Here is a 21,929-nt window from a genome sequence, read left to right as displayed (position 1 = left end):
ATTACGGAACTTTGAAGTTCGTCATTTTTCACGCGAGTTTAATTTTGTTGCGGAGAGTTGTTCATATTGCCTATAAAAACGCTGGCTAAACTTTTCCAGCATCTCGCTTCCCTTCTCGGCGTAACTCCGCATTAGAAAACAAAATGTGACGCTTTCTGTGTCGACGTTTCTTTATCCCCTCGATTCTTCAAGAATATAATGCCATCGATGCTTCTTAAATATAAAGTAAATCAGACTAGCATACATACATTCATGCATACAGAATTTGTTCGAAAATTTAATGGTATTAATGTATCGAAGACACTATACTAAATTTCATAATTTTCTGACCATCTCATCCAGAGATATCAAAGGAACAATGCGTATATACGTACACGTAGATATGTACTGTTAGCGCGCGAGAAGAATACATCTCTCTTCAAATTGTAACTGGAGAACCATCTTGTCGCATTATCCCTCTCAGACATTATAACGAGATAAAATGGTCTTCGAGTTCTCAATTTTAAAACCGTGGCCAGATTCATTCTTCTCGCTCACGAACAGTGAAGATGCATTCATGCAAACAGAATTTCTCAAAAATTTAATAGCATCAACAGGCTATGTGTATGCATCATTATACCAAATTTAATCATTCTCTGACCAACCACTCTTCAGATCTAAACCAAAGGAGGTCAACATAGACATACACCTATACATAGGACACTTTCTAACCATCTCTTGCTGCCACTTACAATTCAAGGCACCTCAAAGCAATGAGAAATATAAAACGGAATTAAAATTGTACTAATCTTCCTCTTTAATATTCAATACTCCCCCCCCTCCCCCCAACTAAAGACATCGAATTACCAGAAGAAAAGAATTTGAAAAAAATGTTTCACCTTTCGCAGTTATCTCTAATTAGCGATACAAGTTTTAAAGGAATTTACGACGTTTGTCGGTATAGCGATCCCTAGACTCAGGGGGCAAAGAGATGGACCGAGAGAGTGATGGAAGACTCGCAACAGAAACGCTCCAGAGAGAGGGATAGCGCGAGCACAGGGAGAGAAAAGGTAACATGAGCGATGCGCTATCGCAGAACCCTGCCAGCGAACGCGGCACGACGCCGGGGTCGGCGCTATCGATTGGCGTCGGCGTTTCCTCGACGTCGCTATTTGCTCGCTGCCGACGTCGCCTTTCTCTCTCTCTTCATTCGTCCTCTTCTGCGTTCCCCTTCTCGTTCCCTCGCGCGTTCTCACCTCCGTTTCGTTCATCCTGCTTCGCCACCGTCGTCCGCCGCTCACCCTCGACGCTCTATCTCCGTTTAATCCACCTTGTCCCGCGTCCTCCCACTCGATCGACGTAAGCCTGTCTCTTTCGGCCGCGCAGTCACCCTCCGTTCGTTTCTCCTCTCTCGGGGGCGAGTGTTTGCCTCTCTGTCTCGCCAGAAGCCTCTCAACCACCCTCGTACATCTTTCTCCGTCCACCCCTGTTCTACTATAATCCCTTTCAAGAATTTTGGCCGGTCAGGGACACCACCCCACACTCACCTCCTTCGTGGGCTCCGGCTACATGGGCAACACGGACAACGTTGGCCTCCGATAAGACTCCAACCACTACCATCCCCCTCGTCGATGACGTCCACTCGCTTCGACGATGGTTTTCCCTTTTTCTCGAGAAGCTTCGCAAGATTCGCGTAGGCTCAGATATAGGCTGATCCACCTAGCGCTAAATGAACTATCAATCAGCTCTCCGACGCATCCCTCGACCCAAGAGAATATCTATCTCGAACGAAAGGGGAATCCGAAAAAATAAACATCGAGAACCACGAGTCGGGACATGGTCGACCAACGGCAGAGTTCACTCCCCCGCTAGCTCCTATCGGCCGAAATTCTTGAAAAGGATTATAGTCGCTCGTGGCTCGCGGGTCCCCCGTCGCAATCCCTCCCTTCGCCGCCCCTCTGTGCTCTCCGACTCCTTTCCATCCGGCGCGGTAACAGGTGTTGCTCCGGCCCCGAACTCGTACAAAATCGATGGGCAAGAGCCACATCGGCGTCGCGGCGAGGGGTTTCCCCTGCCGATTCACCGCCACCCTCTTGCTCGGCTTCCTCGTTCCTCTGGCTCGTTTCAACCCCTCGATATGGGAAAAGGGAGCCGGGACGGAGCAAAAGCGAAACGGAGAAACGCGAGGGACGAGGGACGGAGCCGGGGGTGGCGCGGATGAGGAGGAGGAGAACCTGTGGACACTGGGACGAGAGAGAAGGGAACGGGTGTGTGCGAGGGGTAGAAGAGAGGCGGCGGTACGCCGCGCAGTAAGCCGCGAGGGGTGACGGGAAGGAGCTGCACGAAGCGAGGGAGGAAAGGACGCAGGCGCCCAGGACGCTGGGCGACGCTGGCCGACGACGCTGCATTGGCAGTTGCACCCCAGCCACACCCGGTACGAGCCATGTAGTCGGGCTACCCTCCACCGCGATACACGGCGGACAATTGTTGCTTCTGCGCCCACAGGTGGTACATCTTCATCTTCGATCTTCGTCCGCGTAGACGCCTCGCGTCCAGCCCGTTGGATGGGCTGTGGAACAAACCGCTACGCGTCCTGGAACGGTGCACGTCGTCCACGTCGTGGCGAATAGTTGGTGAAACGCGGTGGTTAGCAGCCGTCGTCGTGGTTACGCTTGGTGCGCGTCGGTGTCGCGTGAGAGCTTCGTTCGACGTCCGCTCGCCGTTCGCGCATCGTTCCTGGGGGAAACGATCCCCGCGCTCCGAATTTTGCGGGGGATAATCGCACCAGGACAACAAGGAGAGGACAGAGAAACCAAGGAGCTGCGACCGAGTCCGGGCGGCCCGCAGGGAAGAGGATCGACTGATAGTCTGACGGTTCCTCTCGGAGGCTCACGGAACCCGAGGAACAGCCGCACGAGGGCAGAGTTGTAGCCTCTCGCGCGGTCCTGCCACTGCTCTCCGCCACGGTAGCCGAAAAAGGGCGAACAAGCGGGCGGCGAAGCTGGCTGGTGAAATACGCCAGGAGGAGGAGGGGGGTCGTCGACTTACCCGGAGGGAGTTATCGACTGCGCGCGTAAGGCGACAGCGCACACGTACGGATACACAAACATCGCGGACCTGTTGTCCAACTTGTTGCTCGTCCCTGCAAAAGGCACACCCGCCCACCGCCAACGACAGACGGCCGTTTTTGAAAAGGAACGAGGAAGGACGAAGGGGAACCACCAGCCATCGTAGCGGGATCAACGACCCTGCGGCCGTCGTGGCCGTAGCCAGGCACGGCGGTTACCTGGCCGCGATCTCAGCGTGGCGGTGCGACCCGTTGGCTCGATGAAACGCAATGCCCGTAAACATTGGCAGTTCTACCATCGCAATCCCGTGCCACGGCTTTGAGACGAAGCTCTACCTTGGCCATTGGTCGATCCGCGAACGACGAGGACGCGTGGCTTCGAGGAACCGGAGGGCTCGCGATTAATCTTCGCACCTGGGCTTCAACAAGTGTCCAGCCGGTGTCCCCCGCTTGAGTTCGACGAGCTAAACGCCTGGTCGATCTGGAATCGTCGCGATGAGGGCACACTCGCGAAAACAGACACGCCCGACCACCAGAGCAACGGACGAAGGCGTCGCTGACGGATCGGGACGCTACGTCCGAATAGACGCTCAACGCTGATGAGAGAAACGAGACTTAACCTGCGACAGAGATTTACCGCAATACCCGGTCGTGTGTACGTGCACCTGGAGACCCGACGAGGATGACGATCGCGCGGATCGCCGCGAAGTTGTGAAGTGTTCCTGTGGAAGTTGTGTACGGACACCGCGAGCGGTGCGATGAGAGAGAGGAATAGATAGGGATTGCCAGGAGTGAACGTTCGAATGAAGAAGAGGATTGAAATGTCGAACGACTGATCGTAAACGGGAAACAGGGCTGAAGTAGATGGTTAAAGAAACACGCGTACGCCAGAGTGGCTCGGGCGGCGAGCTTACATGAGCCAGTCAAGTGTATCCCGCGCGCACGGCGTGCACGCGTAAGCGTCGTTACGGCGTAATCTTCCACCCGTGAATACAACGAAAGCAATATTACAAACAAGGTAAAGCGACGAAAACGAAAATTTATGAAATAAAGCGAAAAAAAATGTTTTAAGGAAAACAAAGTAAGATAGAGAGAACCAGGGGCAAGCCAGGCACGTTTCGCGTGGCAGAACAATCTCTCACACCCTTGGGAGCCAGAACGGTTCTCGTTCGCTTCGAGCCACTAATTTTTCGGACCTCGAAGCTGAACCACTCGCTTCGCCGAAAGATATTTTAATAGGAAACGTATACACGCGTCTATATATACACACGCTAGCTGTACATACACACAGAACGCGGATCCGTGTCTCTCCGTATACACGCGAGTACGCGAGGAAGCATAGTTGGACGGGGCATCCCCTCTAAAACGATCGTGCAACGACATCTAGAATTAAAACACCAAAGAAACGCGGAAACGTCGCGGTAACTTCCGATCGGAGCCCGAGAGGATCGTTTTCCACCGATCCCACCAGCGAGACATTTTAAGTTCTCGCGTTACGAAGGATTTGTTATACGTGGATCTCTGAGAGTCACAGATTTCGGAGGTAATACTCGAAGGGCGCGACAGGACCAAGCAGGGAACGTCTGACTCGAGTTGAGGACACCAGAAGGGATTTTCGGTGGTGGGTCTCACCCGGAAGAACGAGAATGTCCGCCAGATCCGCGAGGAACACCGATCTCATCTGTTAAAGCGTTGATAAGAGTCGCCAAAGCTGATATGGCCTCTTCGAGGATCCGCCATAATGACATTTTGCTCGATCTGTCACGTGATCGAACGATCGGGTGACAAAGGACGATCGCTGGCGAAGCTGTCGAAGGATCTACCCGGTGTCCTCTAAACGCAAAAGCTTTTCTGGGGGTTCTACTCTGATAAGATCTCGTGAATCGAGAGACAGAGACGATAAATAATTCACGAGTAGCGCCGTAGTGGCTGGGAAAGACTGATGCGCCACACGGTGTTTCGTAGACACCTTCGAAGAGGAGCCCTGTGGATCCCCGCTTCGGGACACTGAACGGGGGCTCTCCGTATTTCTATTCAGGCTTCGAGACAGCGCGAAAACTGAGACAGCCAAGATGCCGCGGTGCTACATGGTGAAGAAGGCCCCGTGCAACAAGTACATAAGCAGCGTTGCCAGAGGATTCGAGAGCTGGGGACGCGGCAGGAGCACGCCATCGCCGACCACCATGCAGATCCCGGTCTCGCCCATAGAAGGGAGCGTCGCACCCCCTGTTGCTCAAGGTACGACTATTAGCCCCTACCCCTCGCTTGTTATGAGTTCGACTTGTGACCCTTGAAACGATAATTGAACCGGGCACACTTGCTACGGGGGTGGGAAAAGGACGTCTGGTTTTGGGGGTGGTTGGTTGGAGTTAGAGAGGGGAGAGGGGATTCTGTCAAAGACGAGAAGCTTTGGTGTTGCTGTTAGGAACGAAGATGTAGTGGCCAACTTTGGTCCGGTCTGTAAATGACGTTTTGATGGGTAAATTGTATGGCATGGAAATACCTGTTGATAAAAAGGGCTTGAGTTTAGATTACAGTACTGTGCCACTTATAGGACATGGTTTACATTTTTAGCGTTAAAGAGAGTACTTCCACTATTGTTATTCGAAGCATATCCCATTTATCATTCAATATTTATTGACACAAGAAGCATTAATTTACATACTGACACACTGGTGAGGAAATAATTAACTCACGAAACTGTTGGTACACGTGTCGATTATTTATTTACCGCCAAACGTCATTAGTGTTCGTTTACATTATAATACAAGTCTGATGAGAAACTTATTATTTGTAACAAGACACACAGAAAAAGAATTCTAAATATTCAACTACGGGAAGACTTCTCCTCAGAAAGAAAACAGACAAAAAATGTTGTAGCTAAATAACGAACTTCACTTGTTGCTTAACATCTGCCCATATTAACTAGACGGGAAATGTTTATGCACATTCATATTTTTACAGATTCAGATATAGAATTGAGATTTAAATAAAAGTATGTGTTATCTTCTGATCGGTCCAACATGTATTTTATTGTTGATATTTCATACATTTCACAAATTTTCACTTGCCATAAACGCATAAACATCCACAGTCTATACATAACACATTGAAATAATGAATTTTGAACTTGAATTTTAAACTTAAACTCTAAAAACTTCTATATCTTCTTCATAGTCAAAATCCATTTGTATCCAAACGACAATTTTCTCCATCTCCATACCAAATTATAATACAAATTCTGAATAGAAAAATTTCCATACCTCTCCCTTCCCTCCATTATTCCCTGCATTATTCAATAGGAAATTATTCAATAGGAAATGGTCAGAGGAATTTCCCGTGCAAGAAAAATTCAAAACAAAATCGGGTCGACGTGAACGTGCCGGTTCATCCGTCATAGAAAACGCGGAAAGGAGAATGGTAATCAATATTTTGGCTGCGGCTATTACGTCCAATTAATGTGAATGTTGCTGTTTGTTCCAAAGGCCCGCGGTATTGATTCACTCTCTAGTCATATATCGTGCGTCTCGGGTTGGTGCGGCACACAGCCGAGTGTTTCGTCGCAGGGGAAGAAAAATTTCTGCATGTGAAAGCGCCACGACGAAAATTGAGACACGTTTGTCGAATATCTGTACGTTTCGCGATGCCCAAAATGTTTACCAGAATCTCTGTGGAGCAATTAATGAGGTGGGCAGGGTTAAATAAATTTGTATCGTGGAATTTTTTTTGAATATTTGGGTTGGGCAATAGAAATTCTTTTGGGAATAGTAATGAAATGGATTCAAGTGAATTCAGGTGGGATTCTTATCGAATGGTTGGGATGCATAACAGGAATTCTTTTTAAGAGTACTGGCGAGTTCTGTTTTAAAGGAATTTTTGTTGAATTTCTCGACTGTGCAGTAGGAATTCTTTCCAGTCGGTCTCTTTGATTGTAAATACTTCTTCGAAGCACTGATGAGTTCTATTTTAGAGGAATTATTGCTACAACTGCTTTACAATATTATTGTCAGTGGTATGCAAGAAGAATTTTTACATTTCTACAAACATTCTTATCAAACTACATACTCATATTTATATAGACAATTTCTCTAAATAGTACACTGTTATATAAAATCGTTTAAACAGTTACTCCAACAATAATGTTACAATTACAGTCAAAATATACTGTGAAACGAAGTACAACTATCGTTCCTTGACAGAACTCATAAAATCACTACCTGAAGACTTTTTTTACGCCTATTATAAACATTTCTATTTCAAACTTGCAATCTGTTTCTCCATTAAAATCCATGCTAAGAAAGTATTTCCATCAGATTCCGACGTGACAAGCTTCTTACCTGTTTGATTCCCAACCCCTTGGGAGGAAGGAGGGGTGTTCGAAAAAGAGAAAAATGTTAAACGAGGTGGCTATTCGTAGTGGGTGGCAGCTTCGTGCGGCACCGGGTGCAATTTCCCGGTAATGTGTTGCTCCTCGTAGCAAAACTGCATTAATTGTCTTGGAATCGTCGTTCGCGTTCCCAGTTCCCACTTCAACGACGCCTGGCCCCGTTTCGCGAGGCTAGGTTTACGGTTCGTGTTCATAATCGAGTGAATGAGAAAGTGTCATGCGAAACTTGCTGGAGACGTTAATGGAGCTGCAACAACCGTTCTTGAGACTCGTTACAATGCCTGCGCACGCTTGCGTCGTTGCCAATCGAACGCTATACACACCTCGGTCATCACTGTGAAATACATATGTAGAAGTAGGATTCCTAGTTCTTATAGAACGAATAGTTTTTAAAATACGTACACATCACATCGAGATATAAATCATGTATTTAGATCCACCATAATGGAGATTAGTAATAAAAGTAACGATAAGTAAATATTTTTCTTTAAATTATAATCGTAAATGTACGGGAAAGTTGGTAAAAGATGACGAATTTGTATCTATAATGAAAAACATTTCTCCGTTTAACTTATTTGGGAAATTCGTTAATCAAATTCATATTTAACAAATACTTTGTTACCTTCATCGAAACATATTCCGAGTTATAACGAAATTTTCTTATCGAAGCCATAAATAATTATTTTGCTTAACGTCGAGACTTCCCTTTTCCCTATAAATGTTAAGACACAGAATTAAGTTCTATGGCTCCTAAATCAACACCTCGCGCCATCTAATACAGAATAAATCGTCGAAATCCGAAGAATAAAATCGCACAGGACCGTTTTGTTCTTAATCGAGGAAAGTTTCACGCCCTTTTTTGACGAGGTCGACGTCGAAGAGCAACAGAGGACTCGAAACGATTCCCATTCGAGGACGAGCGGTCCTCCTGCACGGAAGTCAGCCCCTGTTGAAACGAAACGCGCAGTTTCATAACCGAGTTATCGCGAGATTTTATATCCGCTCGCTCGTAGACTCTCCTTAGCCATCCACTCATCCCCTTTGACCTCGTTTCCCAACATACTTGCCGTCATAATCCCGTCCCCCGTCCCGTTGCGCCCAGTGCCTTCCAACCCTCCCATTCCTCCCTCACCTCCACAGCTCGCCATGCTTCTACGACGTGGTTCGACACTCCGCGCTTGGCACGCTTACAACAGGACTCGGGAATGACGCTCCGCCTCCGTCCCCTGGTTTCCTCCGTTGCTCATTAAGTCTCGATTAAAAAGTCAAATCGAGAAATCGAGTTACGCCGCGTCTTCCTACGGTGTCCCGTTAATATTACCGTGAACGGAAAAAGGAACGAAAGGGAAGGAAAAAAGGAAAGAAAGGGGGTGGATGAAGAGACGACTATGCTCTTTTCTTCGTTTCGCCAGCGATTTCCTCGCTTCGTTTCTGTGTTCGCCTCTTCTCCACCTCCTGAACGGAAACAGACGTACACCCAACCCCCTCCTCCTCCTCCTCCTCCTCCTCCTTCTCCTCACACCACTTCACCGTCAAAGTTTTTCCATTACAAACGAAATTCCAGTACCACCCCCTCAACCTCCTCCAGCTTCCTCCTACCTCTCCACCCCCATCTAGCCAGGTGGGTTTATTAAATTTCACCGCCGAGGCTTCTCGTTTTCCATCGAAGGCAGAGCGCCCCTGCCCGATGCACGGAAAGTTTAATTGCTGCGCATAAAGGAGAACCGGGGGGATCGATGGCGCTGGTTCTTCCGTGGAGTTACGGTTAACAATGTCTTCTTGGGCTTCTCGGGAACCTGACGAACTGACCTGTTCGAGCAAACGTTCCTCGCTCGTGGGATCTTTGTCGAGGGTAACTTGGAATGATGTGTCGCGAGATGGAGTCGTCGCACGAAAGCGTGGGCGGATTTTGTATTGGTGACGCAGAAGAAGATGAGCCCTCGGGGGCTGTGAATACAGATTGGAGGAGGGATGACGCTCTGGCGTCGAGTACGACGTATTTTATTTTAGGACAGGTCCTGGACATTTTTAAAATGCTGTAGGTCGAGGTAAATGTTTCTATTGCATCGATGGATGTAGAAGGTTATCTGAAAAGGAGCTTATAGATTTTCCTTTTGGGATAGGTTCTGGACATTTTTAGAGTGCTGTAGGTGGAGGTACATATTTCTATTGCATCGATGGATGTAGAGGGTTATCTGAAAAGGATCTTCTGGACTTTGTTTTTTAATTAAACACAAATGGTATGGAATGTATCTGAAATTATTTTTATTTTTAACTAAGATACACGTGATTGACGTTTTTGTGTGTGCCCACCACACTGATAGGCGTATGAGGGCGTAGTAATATTTAATTAAAACTCTCCCACACTACACCGAGTCTTCCTCTTCCCCAGAATATCTGAGCACGCAGTCTCAGGACACGACAGCGACAGCGGTGAGGGCATCCGAGCAGGAAGCGTCGAAGGAGAGGACCACCGCGCCCAGCAAGGTCGACGCCAGCCCATGGACGCCCAACGACGCGACGACGGAGTTCCCAACGGCAATGCGGATGGAGACGACGGCGGTGATCGTCTGCACGACGGGATCCACATCAACGACCACGCCGCCCACCGAGTCGATCGGCTCGGGCGTCGAGAACGCGACAACGACCACGTCCACGTTACTCTTCACGACTCCCAGGTCGCCGTCCAGGACGTCCGTGGACCAGCAAACGACCATCTCGATCATCCACCACTCGCCACCAGGAGAACCGTCGCCTCCCTCGAGCACCGCCACGCCGTATCACCTGGAGGAGACCGCGAACACCTCGACGAACCATCCGACGCCAGACACCAGGATAGGATCGTCCAACTGCAACGTGATCACCAGTCACGTGTCCTCGATGTTCAAGGATCGTTCAGCCGCGGAAACGGAAGCTGCCCACGACCTGCTGGAGCTCTCGAGGTCCCTGCCCCCGTTGCCGCCCCCGAGCGTCGCCATCGGGCCACAGAGCGTCATAGAGGCCCCAGCGACCGACATCCAAGAAATGACCGTCTACCAGCCGGACCAACCGATCTACCAGGTGAACACCATCGACCTGGCGAGCTCAGCTGTCTACGCTCATCACCAGCCTCACCAACCCTCCACCGCCAGCATCATCTACGAGCCTAGCGCGACGATAGTTCAGCAAACGGGAAGCGTTTTCATACCACTCTCGCCAGTCCAGGAGATCCTCCTGACCTACAGCACACCGTCCATCCCGTGCACACCGATCGTCGCCCAGCAGCCCCTTCAACCGCCGCCCCATCAGCAGCTGCACCAGCACCAAGCCATCGAGGCGGCGCCACCCCTGACGCCGCCTACATCCGAGTGCAGCAGCGACATCGAGAACAACAACCCCAACTCGCAGCCCAGCCAGAAGGACAAGGAGGTGCAGACGGTGATCGAGCAGTCGGAGGCAAAACCGGCGAGTTACACCTACGACACGCTACTGGTGGCCGATGGCAGGTCCAAGAACAAGAAGACGACACACAGCCAGAAGATTCCGGAAGCTGAACCGGTCGAGACGCCTGAGACGTCCAAGATCGGACGTTACGTCTGCTGCGAGTGCGGTATGTTCCTCGATATGGAGTACGATGTGATAGATTCAGGAAAATTGAGGATGGCGGTGGTGGTTAGCTGTAGTGAATGTTTTAGGGAGGTTGGTTCGCGTGGTTACCGAGCCCTTTTGGGACCTTTGAGGTATAGGCTTTAGGATAGTAGGGATTATTCTGGGAGTGATAACTGGCTTAGTTTGGATCGGGGTACGAGCATGTTTCCAGATGACTTTGCTTCTTGAGACAGTTTAGTGATTTCTGGCAAAAATGTTAAACAATACGAGTTTCTGATTTGTACGTCCTTATAGTAAATGACAGATTAATTCCTTCTATCAAACACGTTAATGTAGCACTATTAGTTTAATCATATATCTAATGTCACCGAAGAGAGTGGAGTTTTACAATGCAATACAGTTACAACTATAATAAAACAAAACAGAAGGCAATACACATACATACTTAAATATACAGAGTTTTGCAATAGGTCTCAATTAGATGCGAGTTAAGTCTAAAGTAGATGTAAGGATAAGAGTTAGTCCTGAGCTGAATCACGCGCAAAGTGTTCTGCAATTTCAGGTAAACAATACGCCACCTCGTCGAACCTGTCCAGACATAAGCAAACGCACCGCAGCATCGACTCCCAATCGGCGAAGAAGTGCATCCACTGCGGAAAGGCGTACGTCAGCATGCCCGCCCTGGCGATGCACGTGCTCACCCACAAATTGACGCACAGCTGCGGCGTGTGCGGAAAGATGTTCTCGCGACCTTGGTTGCTCCAAGGTCACCTGAGGAGCCACACGGGCGAGAAGCCGTACGGCTGCGCGCACTGCGGCAAAGCGTTCGCCGATCGCTCGAATCTACGCGCTCACATGCAGACCCATTCCTCCGACAAGAACTACGAGTGCCACAAGTGTCACAAATCGTTCGCCCTGAAGTCATACCTGAACAAACACCTGGAGTCCGCCTGCCAGAGGGAGAACGACGACAGCAGCAGCAACGACGTCGACCCGATACTATAAGGCTTCGGGTCTCGGTGGGACGCGCGTCGTTCGCGCGGTCGGTCATCGTCAGGTAAATCATATGTTGGTGAAACTTATCGTTGTCGGAATAATTAGCAAGTTTGACGGAATTGTTTCATTTTTGTGCCTTTTTGAGATACGCTCAATTTAGAAATTCTATGTACGATGGGATGACTGTAGTGACGATTTAGACTATGATGAACGACTATGATCTAAATCCTGATCTAAACTTTTCTTTTCCAGTGAGCGATGGCCCCAAGCGAACCAAAGACTGGCCAAGGTTCTTCGCCAAGGTGCACGAGACCTCACGCTGCAGAAGTTCGCCACCGTCGTCGAGGAAACCGATGGAAGATCAACGTTTACGTGTCGTTGATCTCACGTCGACAACAATGGATCAATTCACGTCCGAAACGGCCCAGGTTGGAATCCGATAGCCTCAACGGTGACGGCGAGTTCATCCCACTTTTACCACTTTCTCTTCGAGAAACTCTTGGGAATCGAGTCGAGGTTTCGATCGAGGACCTACAACTAGGGAAGGAAAGTCTCCAAGGGGATAAGGTAACTTCCTCGCCGTCATCGTTGACGTCATCGGGCGAGTCATCGCGACAAACACGAAATCTGGGTAAGCGAGAACAATTTTTGTGTGCGAAGGATTTGTTGTTCAGGGTGTTTCCAGTGAATCTAGGAACTCATGGATGGGGAAACTCGGGATAATGAGAAAAGTTTATGTAAACGTTGATCTTTAATTTCTAGTTGCTAAATTAATATGCAGAGTGGGAACTGCGCGTTAATTAATTTAGAAAATATTCTGCTGTGTTTACATCCTCGGCAGAATTATTATTATATTCTCAAGGATACATTGATACATAGTACCGAGGAAAGAAGAAGATTTTAGATGAAACGTGTTTGTAACTAACACTTTAATATGGGCTGCACGGTGTACTGTACTTAGCCAGATAGTTTGTGTTGTTTAGTCATAAAAATCTCAAAAACTATTTTTTTCTTCAATATCTTTAATACTCATCAGCGACTATTAGTAATATAATATTTTTGCCTAGAATGAAAATGGATAATTGGTATACTCGTTACACTTTCCTTCGAATATAACATTAAAAATTCCAGCTAAACTCTTTTAAAGAAACCAAAATTCTAAAAAACATATGTCTACTGTTTACATGAACTTTTCTCTTCGTAATAAAAGCACCCTGTTGATCAGTGGACGTCGAACCAACGCGCAGACACGGTTCGAACTTCCGTTTGGTGCCTCGCGCGACGCCAATGTATCCCCTACCGCGGTTGGATGTTGAAATCGTGGAAGAAAGCATGTTCAGGCCAAGAGATGGGCAAAATTCTCGTCTGGATACAAATAGAATTAACACAACGAGTAAAACGATAAACAAAACTTTTTAGCCCTTACTTTTCAAATAAAAATTGTACAATTTCATGGTGAACAAAAACGTCACGTGTCTTGTCTGTTATTTGAACGAATCGTTGCCCATCTCTGGTTCAGGTGTCGAACGATCGGTATCGTTCGGACCAGCGCGACACAAATGGCATTCCTTTCATCCCTCTGGGCTCGATGTCGGCCGCGAAATCGATACTCGCGGAGCTTCGAGGGAAACGAGTCGACACGGTTCGTTCCTGATCGATCGTAATTAAGGCTCCTGTTCGGTAGAACTCGAGGGGGTTGCCACGATCAAGGCGTGGGTGAGCGGTGAATCGATACAATATTATCGAGGGACCATCAATTTTCAAGTAAAATTAATTTCGAAGAAAATTCACGCGAAACGAGCGAGGAGAAAGGAGGTCGGGTCAAAGAGCTTCGTGAGACGAAACGAAACAATGAAAATTGAAGGAACGAAGGAAAGCTCTGTCACTCACGACACGGTTTCGATGTGCAGCTTTTGATCTTCGACGATGCGTCGTTTTTAACGCTTGGGAGCGTCGGGAAATCGCACACGGTTTCTTACTTTCCTCGTATCGATTTTATGAAAGGTACAATTTCATATAAAGTCTTCTATTCTACCTTACAATTGTCTATCTATATTAATTACAACTTCTATTTTATCTTGTGCCACAAATTGGTCATTTGTTGAGACTTCAATAATGAAAATTTTAATTTCAATGTTTTTCTATCAAAATGTATATCTTCATAAAAGTATCAGCAATAGATTGACAAAGTTTCCCTTAATGAAAATAAGCCTAGACACGACCTTGTTCGAACTATCTTTAATTTTAAGTAAAAAAGTTTTTCAAGCATGATTTGAGTGACGTAAAAATGAAATTAGTCCGAAGTGGGTCGTGTCTGGGCTGATTTTCATCGGAAAGACCTCAGCAATCCATTAACAATACTCTTGACACGGTCAAACAAAAATACAAACTAAGATCACTACCTTTTTGCAATACAACAACGCCGGTAAACCTAATCACATTACCCTTATATCGAAGGACCACCATATCGTCTCAACAAACCATTTATATAGGTATAAACTAGGAACCCTACATTTAACAATTCATGATACGACCAAAGCTAATAATATTTGAATGCATCATGCTTACATTCAATCAGAAATAGAACATCGAGGTTAAGAGACACGTATCTCGAATAAATCGAATTAGGACTCGACGCTCCCTAAGCACTCTTTTTTCTATTTTTTTTTCTTTTCTTTTTTTGAAGTTTCATCGACATTCGCGGCGCACAATGCGACGGGGCACACGTCGAAGGTTTTCATCAACATTTCACGTAAACTGGACCACCTGTTGAACGCCGGAATGACCATTCGGTGGCGAAAGCGCCGGTTCGTTCTGCTCCCCTGAATTATAGAACATCTTCCTGTAATTTCCTCGTTGTTAAATGCGCGAACGCGATCGCGACCAACTGGGGCTCGCGCATAAAACTTATCGACGCTTTATTTCTTTTTGCCGTCGCGTCGGGAGCTCTCCGTTTCGGATAATAATTTTCGAAGCGCACCGCGCTGGCCCGGGAGCGATTAATTCGTGGCGATTGTGAAGCTAGTCGTAGATCGTAGTTATGTTTTTAATTCGCTGCTAATCGATAAGGTGGATTTATATTTTAGTAGATAAGATCAAGCTTCGGGGTAGTTGCGCTTACTTTTCCTAATGGCTAGTCGATTTGCTTGACGTGTTGAGACTGAACGTCCACGTGGAATGGTGTCTCAGATAAAGTGTTCAAGAATTTATAAATATTTATTAATTTGTTATTATATTAATTTATGAACAGTTGTTCGAGTTAACGTTTATTCTACGTAATTATAGTTTAGTTTTATTTATGTTATTTATTTAATATACAGAGCATAGCGATATTCCACCCCAAAGATTGTTTATGTTTATTCAGGGGCGAAAATGTTATCAATGGATTTACGAGGATCTCCCGATGAAAATGAGTCCAAACACGACCTACTTCGGACGACTTTAATTTTATACGTAAAAGAAATGTTAAAAAATGATTTGAGTTTTGCCAAAAATTGCTCGAATGGGGTCGAGTTTGGACTCATTTTCATCGGAAAATACCTCGCCAACTCATTAATAATACTCCCATGAAAATACAAGAAATGTGTATAGTTTTTCACTCGATTCAGAGAGTAATGGGCGGTCCAGAATTCTTGAACACTTCTCTTCGTCGATGACTCTAGGTGCGTTGCGAAATCCGATTAGTAGAATGCGATTTGACGTTGCCATGCTCTGCTAATCAGAATTCTGAACGCTTCTACAGCGCGTTTCATAAAACGATGAAATGAATTCATTTCAAATTATGTGACTGCGCCTATCGTTTCAGTGTAAACAGGCTTTGTTGCGCCGAGTGTACGAATGCCACTTAGAATGCTTCGACTTGTTCGACCCAGTACGCCTCGTTACGAAAAACACCAAATTGTCCAATGTGATATTAATTTAGAGAATCCTGTCGAAACGGAAAACGAAACGAACGGACACCGTCGCGTCGAGCGGAAGCGATGAAAGGGATGCCTGCCAAGCGAGTATCGAATGTTGTATTACTCGCGTATGAAACCAAAGAGACTTACGCTCTAGTCAGCGAGCTACGCTTCGTTTTATCTTAGGTTGCCCACCCCTAGCGGAGGGCATGTGTATAGTCGGTGATGTAATCGTATTTTGTTCCGTCGTCGTGTTGCTCTCTTGCTTTAGCGCGATACGCGTTTTTATATGACGTAGAGATATTTTGGTACGAGACATTTTGAGCGATTGTACGATATAGAAGAGAGGGGGCGAATGAATTTACGTGAATACTTTTAATCGATTAGTTGACGTAGTTGACAGCGGCGTGGAACGGCGAGCCGCGCTCCTTAAGAGCTTTAGCGATTCAAGGTAGCGCTCTGGTTTGTCGTTTGAATTCGACGTCATGGTATACTAATGTTTAAACTATAAATAGGATTATAGTTTGACTAATTATTAAAAGAAAACTGGAAGTAAAAATAACGACCGTACAAAAGTTACCTTTGATATAGTTGGCACAAGATTCGTCTCTTTTTATACAACTGCGCATTTCCCTTGCGCATTAGGGGCGCTGTAGAGGCTAATATAGAACGAACAGTCGATTTTTCGTGAAAACAAACCAGGAGCCTGCCTTAAATTGCACAAAACGTACCGACATCAAATTGTCTATCCGTTTCCTCGCTCCATTGTTTACCAAGATTATTCTCTCAAGCGTCTCTATTCGTTCGTTTAAACGTAAGCAACGCACGAGTGGTACAGAACCTACCAAAGATTTAAAAAAATATTACGGTAATCGTTTTTTCTTTTTTTTTTTGTCAATTCTGAACTACTCGTAGGTAGCTCGATAAAAGGTCAGAAATAGACTTGCCTAACGCTACACGTTCAATTCTACGACGAGATCGTTCAGCTGTAAATAAATTCAATTATTTCCCCATAATTTCCGAACAATTACGCGAGCAATAAGATGATTTGTGATCGTACGTAGAGTTCCTAGCCGTAATCGTTCTTTGTTCATTGGGTCTGTTAAGCGAGTCTGATTCTGACTGAACTCCGTTGAAATGGGAACAACGTTACCCTGTACTCGTTTTATGCGTTCGTTACGATTCTACGCGGCAAGAAACAGTGAAGCTTATGGTAAATCCTCGAGTCCTGTTCCCAATGTGGAAGAAAGACGCATGTAGAGCTTACGCCTATGTCGTAAAGGCCCGTTTCCACCTGACGCAAGCTACACGAATGCCATATTTCAATCATAAATGGCTCTGTGTCGGTTCAAAATCGTGGTTACGTCACAATGTTGATAATCATGGATTTGTGACACATGGAAACGGACCCTATGATCGGGACCGACCACCACCGCGAAGGTCGGATACTTCTTTACAATTTGGTCGCACCTTTAATGATATTCACAGCTACCAGTCTCGTCTTCATAACTGTATTACAATTATCGACAGTCAATCGAATCTATAATTAGAGTTAACCTCGTAACGGTAGTCAATAATAAAACCAAAAAAGTGGGGAGCTATAACTGTAGCGTTTACCAGGCGAAACGTTCTTCGTCGTGACGAACCTTCGTTGAAACAAGTTTTCGGACCTTGGGGCTCGTTTCACTTTTTTTTACAATATTTGCTTTACCATTTACCAAACACCATAGTTTGGTAAAGCTTTGTTACTTGACAAAACACATTTACTTCTTTTCTTTTCTACATGTTCTGTTTTTATCGCTCTATTATATCATCCCCATCCCGCTGCTAATAAAAGTGTCAGCAGTCCTATAAGGCCCGATGGGCCTACAAGGAGCGATCAATGCGACCAAGGACAGCTACAGCCCCTGAAAATATTATCTACATTTGTGGAAATTTGGTCAGAATTAAACTACTATAGTGTATTCATATTTTACGAAAGAATCGACTCGACGACCGATCGTCATTTCGTCGAAGAACGTATCGCAACGGAAGAATATTCTCGAAATTATATCGCAGCTTCGGGGCTTGCCGACACGATTTCTACGCGCCACCCGTTCCGCGAAGAGGAAGACGAAGAATTCGCAGAAGAAGGGGGCGCGCGCAACAACAACGACGCGCGAAATCGATTCGACGAAGGGAAGTAATATATCGCAAGCCGCAGAACTGAGTACCCGTAAATACAAACTAATTATTAGATCCGCCGTAGTGTACTCGAGCGAAAGCAAAAAATGAAAAGAAACCACAAAAAAAAAATGGTAAATTAGTATTAACGATGTAACGATGAAATGGGCAAGTCGACGCACTATTTTTTAGATACGCGAAAACGATTTAAAGCCAGGCCCCGGGACGATCATGCCTCGTACGTTTCTCGGTCTGGGGAAAGCTTCTTGTCCGCGACGAAGGACCGTTCTTATTGGCTGTGTGCTCGAAACTTCGAATCGAATGGGAAATCAACGGGTACGATGACGAAACGAGGGAAATTGTTGGCGATCAATCTCGCGACGTTGTGGATTCTTTCGAAATATTGCGCACAGCATTTCCAAAATGGCGTCACAACATACACTGGCCGTTCATCCACCTCGAAAAAACGATGTCTTAATAATCACGAATCGATGATTATAATTACTCAGTCGTTACAATTTATAATCATTTTAGCTTGAACAAGTTGCATTATAGCAATTAATATCGTAATTTACTACAAATAACTAACAATATACGGACTCAATATTCACAGTTACTGGTCCAACCTCTAGTATTTAACTTCCAACATATATTTTTTAATACAAGTGTACAAAACTGCGAAGAAGAAATTTTTTATTCGATGGTATGAATGCGCCAGTATAGAATACTATCTTGGAAACGCTCTGTATGTAAGATAACAAAAGAATCAACTTAGAAGACGCGACGTCATTTATTTTTTTGATCGATAACTCGAATATGTCCCATTTGTCCTTGGTCAATCATATAAATAGACGTTTCGTTTGACCTTATCTAATCATGTAAGCAAATGTCCTATTTGATTTTAGTAAAATAGTACACATGTCGTGTGAATTGGAAAAATACAAGGGGAAAACCCTTGTATGCTTTATAAACACCCTGTATACTACACCAACGCGTAATATAACCGTGAACTTTGCATTGACGTGGCGGTTATCCACCAATCTCAGCTGTCACCCCCTGTGAATTTATCGGCAAGTGATCTGAGTGTAAACTATCCCGTACTTAAAGACAAACTTTATAATTACAATTACGCTATCGTCGTAATTGCCCATTAACGCATGACAATGTCGCATTTTTGCATCGCTGGCTAATTGCTCGGATTCGCGTCGTACTCGTTACCGTCACGAACCCTCGCTTAACAGAATTTTTCTGTTAGATAAAACCAACCCCTCCCCGATACACGAGCACGATTAACCATAACCTCGATGGAAGATATGTCATAGCTGTAAAACTATCTTTAGAAAAAGAAAGACACACGCACACATGCATACACACCTACAGACACATAGCGAAAAGAAAATGTAAAAAGAAATTTCCTTACCACGCGAGCCATTGCGGGAGACCGATTACCATTTCGACTCGTCGCATAATTAAGTATATACAAAAAAAAAAAAGAAAAGACTCTAAAAAGGACCAAAGTACTTAAACGTTACTACGCCCAAGGTGTGGCGCCATTATGCAGCGATAAATATGTAATGTAGTAAAATAATTATCGCTCTCGCGGTGATTACTCATTGTCAATAAGGGTGAGGAATATAAGTGAGGGAAGTGATGAGGGGTATGTAGAGGAGAGGTGTAAGTCCGAATATGTTAACTGTATATTTGAGAACACGGTAAAAAGAACAACGAAAACGTGACAAACATTGTCCACGTAAATGTAATTAATTAACTTATTAGACAGACACCCGAGATATTATATATGTATATGTACGTGTATGTTAGCCGAATGCTCCAACAACACAAAACTTCCTTGGAGAACGACCGCCTCTAATTAATTTCGAAACTGGACACCTCCTACGTCAAATATAATTTTTCAATAACGCAAGTTAGATATTGCGTTCGTGAATGGACAAATAAATTGTTGAAAAGAAGATATCAATCGAGAATAATGTAGATTTTAATCATACAATTGTTTAATTGAGAAAACAGTCTGCAATGGATAATTTAGTGATTTTGAAGTCATGTACCGACTCAGACGTTTTCAGCCATTTTCTCTTAAATTACCATGGTACGGTAAACAGACGCTGTTTTGCTCACGACACAGGTTCATAATTTTGTAATTATTATCGATCGAACCTGTGCACCATTCTCTCAAGGCTGTCTAAATACGTAGCTTGTAGCGAAATTATTCGCGGCGACGGAAGAGGGCGTGAAAAATGAATTATCCGTTGCATAATTAAGCGGATAACTTATAGGCGCGGTGATAAGAAATAGGTTATCCATTAATGAATTCAATTACGAAATTAATTAGAGCGCGATCCAAGCTCACCGCCGTACGATAATTTAGATTTCGCTCAAGTCACATGGCAGAGTCGATAAATATGAAATCTGTGCTGCACTTGTGACGTCATCGAGTCGTTTCCCATGCACACATAGACGCACACACAACACACAGAAACACATCGTGAACGATCGAGCAAATGTATAAAAAAAGAAAAAAAAAGAAAAGAGAAACAAATGCATCCGTGACACGAAAAAAAGTTCGCAGAGAAGCAGGCATGATCATCAGCAAAACCTGGCTATCGCAAGAACAAAGAAAACACGGAGAAAAAGGGAAAAAATCGTAAGGTAACAAAAAAAAAATAGGGTTTAGATTAGTGTGATACAAGGTACGACAAAGCAATAATTTAGTGATTGTATGATATATTTGATTAGTGAGTTAGCGAACTAAGTTTAATGGTAAAATTTCGGAACATATAAACATTTACTCGATAAATCGTATAGTTTTGTAGAAACGCTGGGATGACACGCCATTTCGGAGAAGAGAAAAAAAAAACACAAAAAAAGGAAACGAAGAAAAACCGCTGTCTTGGGATCAATGATTTTATCGCGACGAAAGTCGGGAAAGGGTTAGGCGAAAAATTAAAGAAACGTGTAAGGCTGACGATCGACGATAAACTTTTTCTTACGCGTGGGATAAAATTCTCTATTTTTTGTAAATCACGCATCGACGAGGATTCTGCGACCAATTGATCGAGGGAAATCACTTTGCATTAATTTCACGCAACTAAATTATTGTTCTACTTTTGAAGTACTTTTTCCGTATGATGTACGCTTCATTTACGAGCTAACGTTGAAATATTACAAATCGTGAACAACTACCAATTTATTTGTTTCTTAAGCACTTGATTCATCAAATCATGTAACATAATTTGAGTTGGAGCAACATTTTTGTCGATGCGCGAATCTCATTGATGATAAACTGTTGTTTAATGAATTTAAAAAGAATACAAATCGATCGAGATAACGTCGAAAACAACATGGCCGCTTCGTTTGAATCGAAATGTGATTCGCGATGTCGATTATTTTACTCATTTTTCCCGCCGACGATCATTGCACAGTACAATTCGAGTGTTTGGTCCAAAATCTGACAAACAAATAGTCACCGAACAGATCTGATTTCTGAAAAGTTACGACTGGATTAATGCGAAGAAGATAGAAGATCGAGGAGACACATCGCTCGAGTTCTTTCGAATGAAACAACTGCAAACGAAACAAAACACTTAACAAAGCGCTGGAGACTTCAGATTAGAAACATCTTTTTTTGGTAAATTCGCGTAGAATTTTGTGAAATCTTAACATGAGTAGAAATACTGAAATAGGAGACGTAATTATCTTTGCCACTATTTCCATAGAATAAAATTAATTACTACACCATCGTGCATGCACGTGTATTATTCTATTGAACGTATAATCTCAATCTTTCAAAGTTTGATGCGCAACATTCACACTACATGCAACAGCTATTACA

General features: G+C 44.9%; 1 protein-coding gene across 1 annotated transcript; it reads left to right on the top strand.

Moving 5' to 3' along the window:
• The first annotated feature begins 4,252 nt into the window (after positions 1–4,252).
• LOC128884862 (mucin-2-like) lies at positions 4,253–20,625 on the top strand. The gene is made up of 4 exons (XM_054138520.1): positions 4,253–5,284; positions 9,826–11,022; positions 11,584–12,078; positions 12,270–20,625. The coding sequence occupies exons 1-3, from the start codon at positions 5,119–5,121 to the stop codon at positions 12,024–12,026; spliced, it is 1,806 nt and encodes a 601-aa protein (XP_053994495.1). The 5' UTR covers positions 4,253–5,118; the 3' UTR covers positions 12,027–12,078; positions 12,270–20,625.
• The last annotated feature ends 1,304 nt before the right edge of the window (positions 20,626–21,929 follow it).

This window comes from Hylaeus volcanicus, chromosome 2, assembly GCF_026283585.1.
Source record: "Hylaeus volcanicus isolate JK05 chromosome 2, UHH_iyHylVolc1.0_haploid, whole genome shotgun sequence".
NCBI lineage: Eukaryota > Metazoa > Arthropoda > Insecta > Hymenoptera > Colletidae > Hylaeus > Hylaeus volcanicus.
This window is presented reverse-complemented; position numbering and strand designations above follow the sequence as displayed.

Excerpts from the sequence above, each read along its gene's own strand:
- LOC128884862 (XM_054138520.1), top strand. The coding sequence starts at position 5,119 with ATGCCGCGGTGCTACATGGTGAAGAAGGCCCCGTGCAACAAGTACATA. Across the intron at positions 5,285-9,825 it reads CGCACCCCCTGTTGCTCAAG|AATATCTGAGCACGCAGTCT; the intron begins GTACGACTATTA and ends CCTCTTCCCCAG. Across the intron at positions 11,023-11,583 it reads TTACGTCTGCTGCGAGTGCG|GTAAACAATACGCCACCTCG; the intron begins GTATGTTCCTCG and ends CTGCAATTTCAG.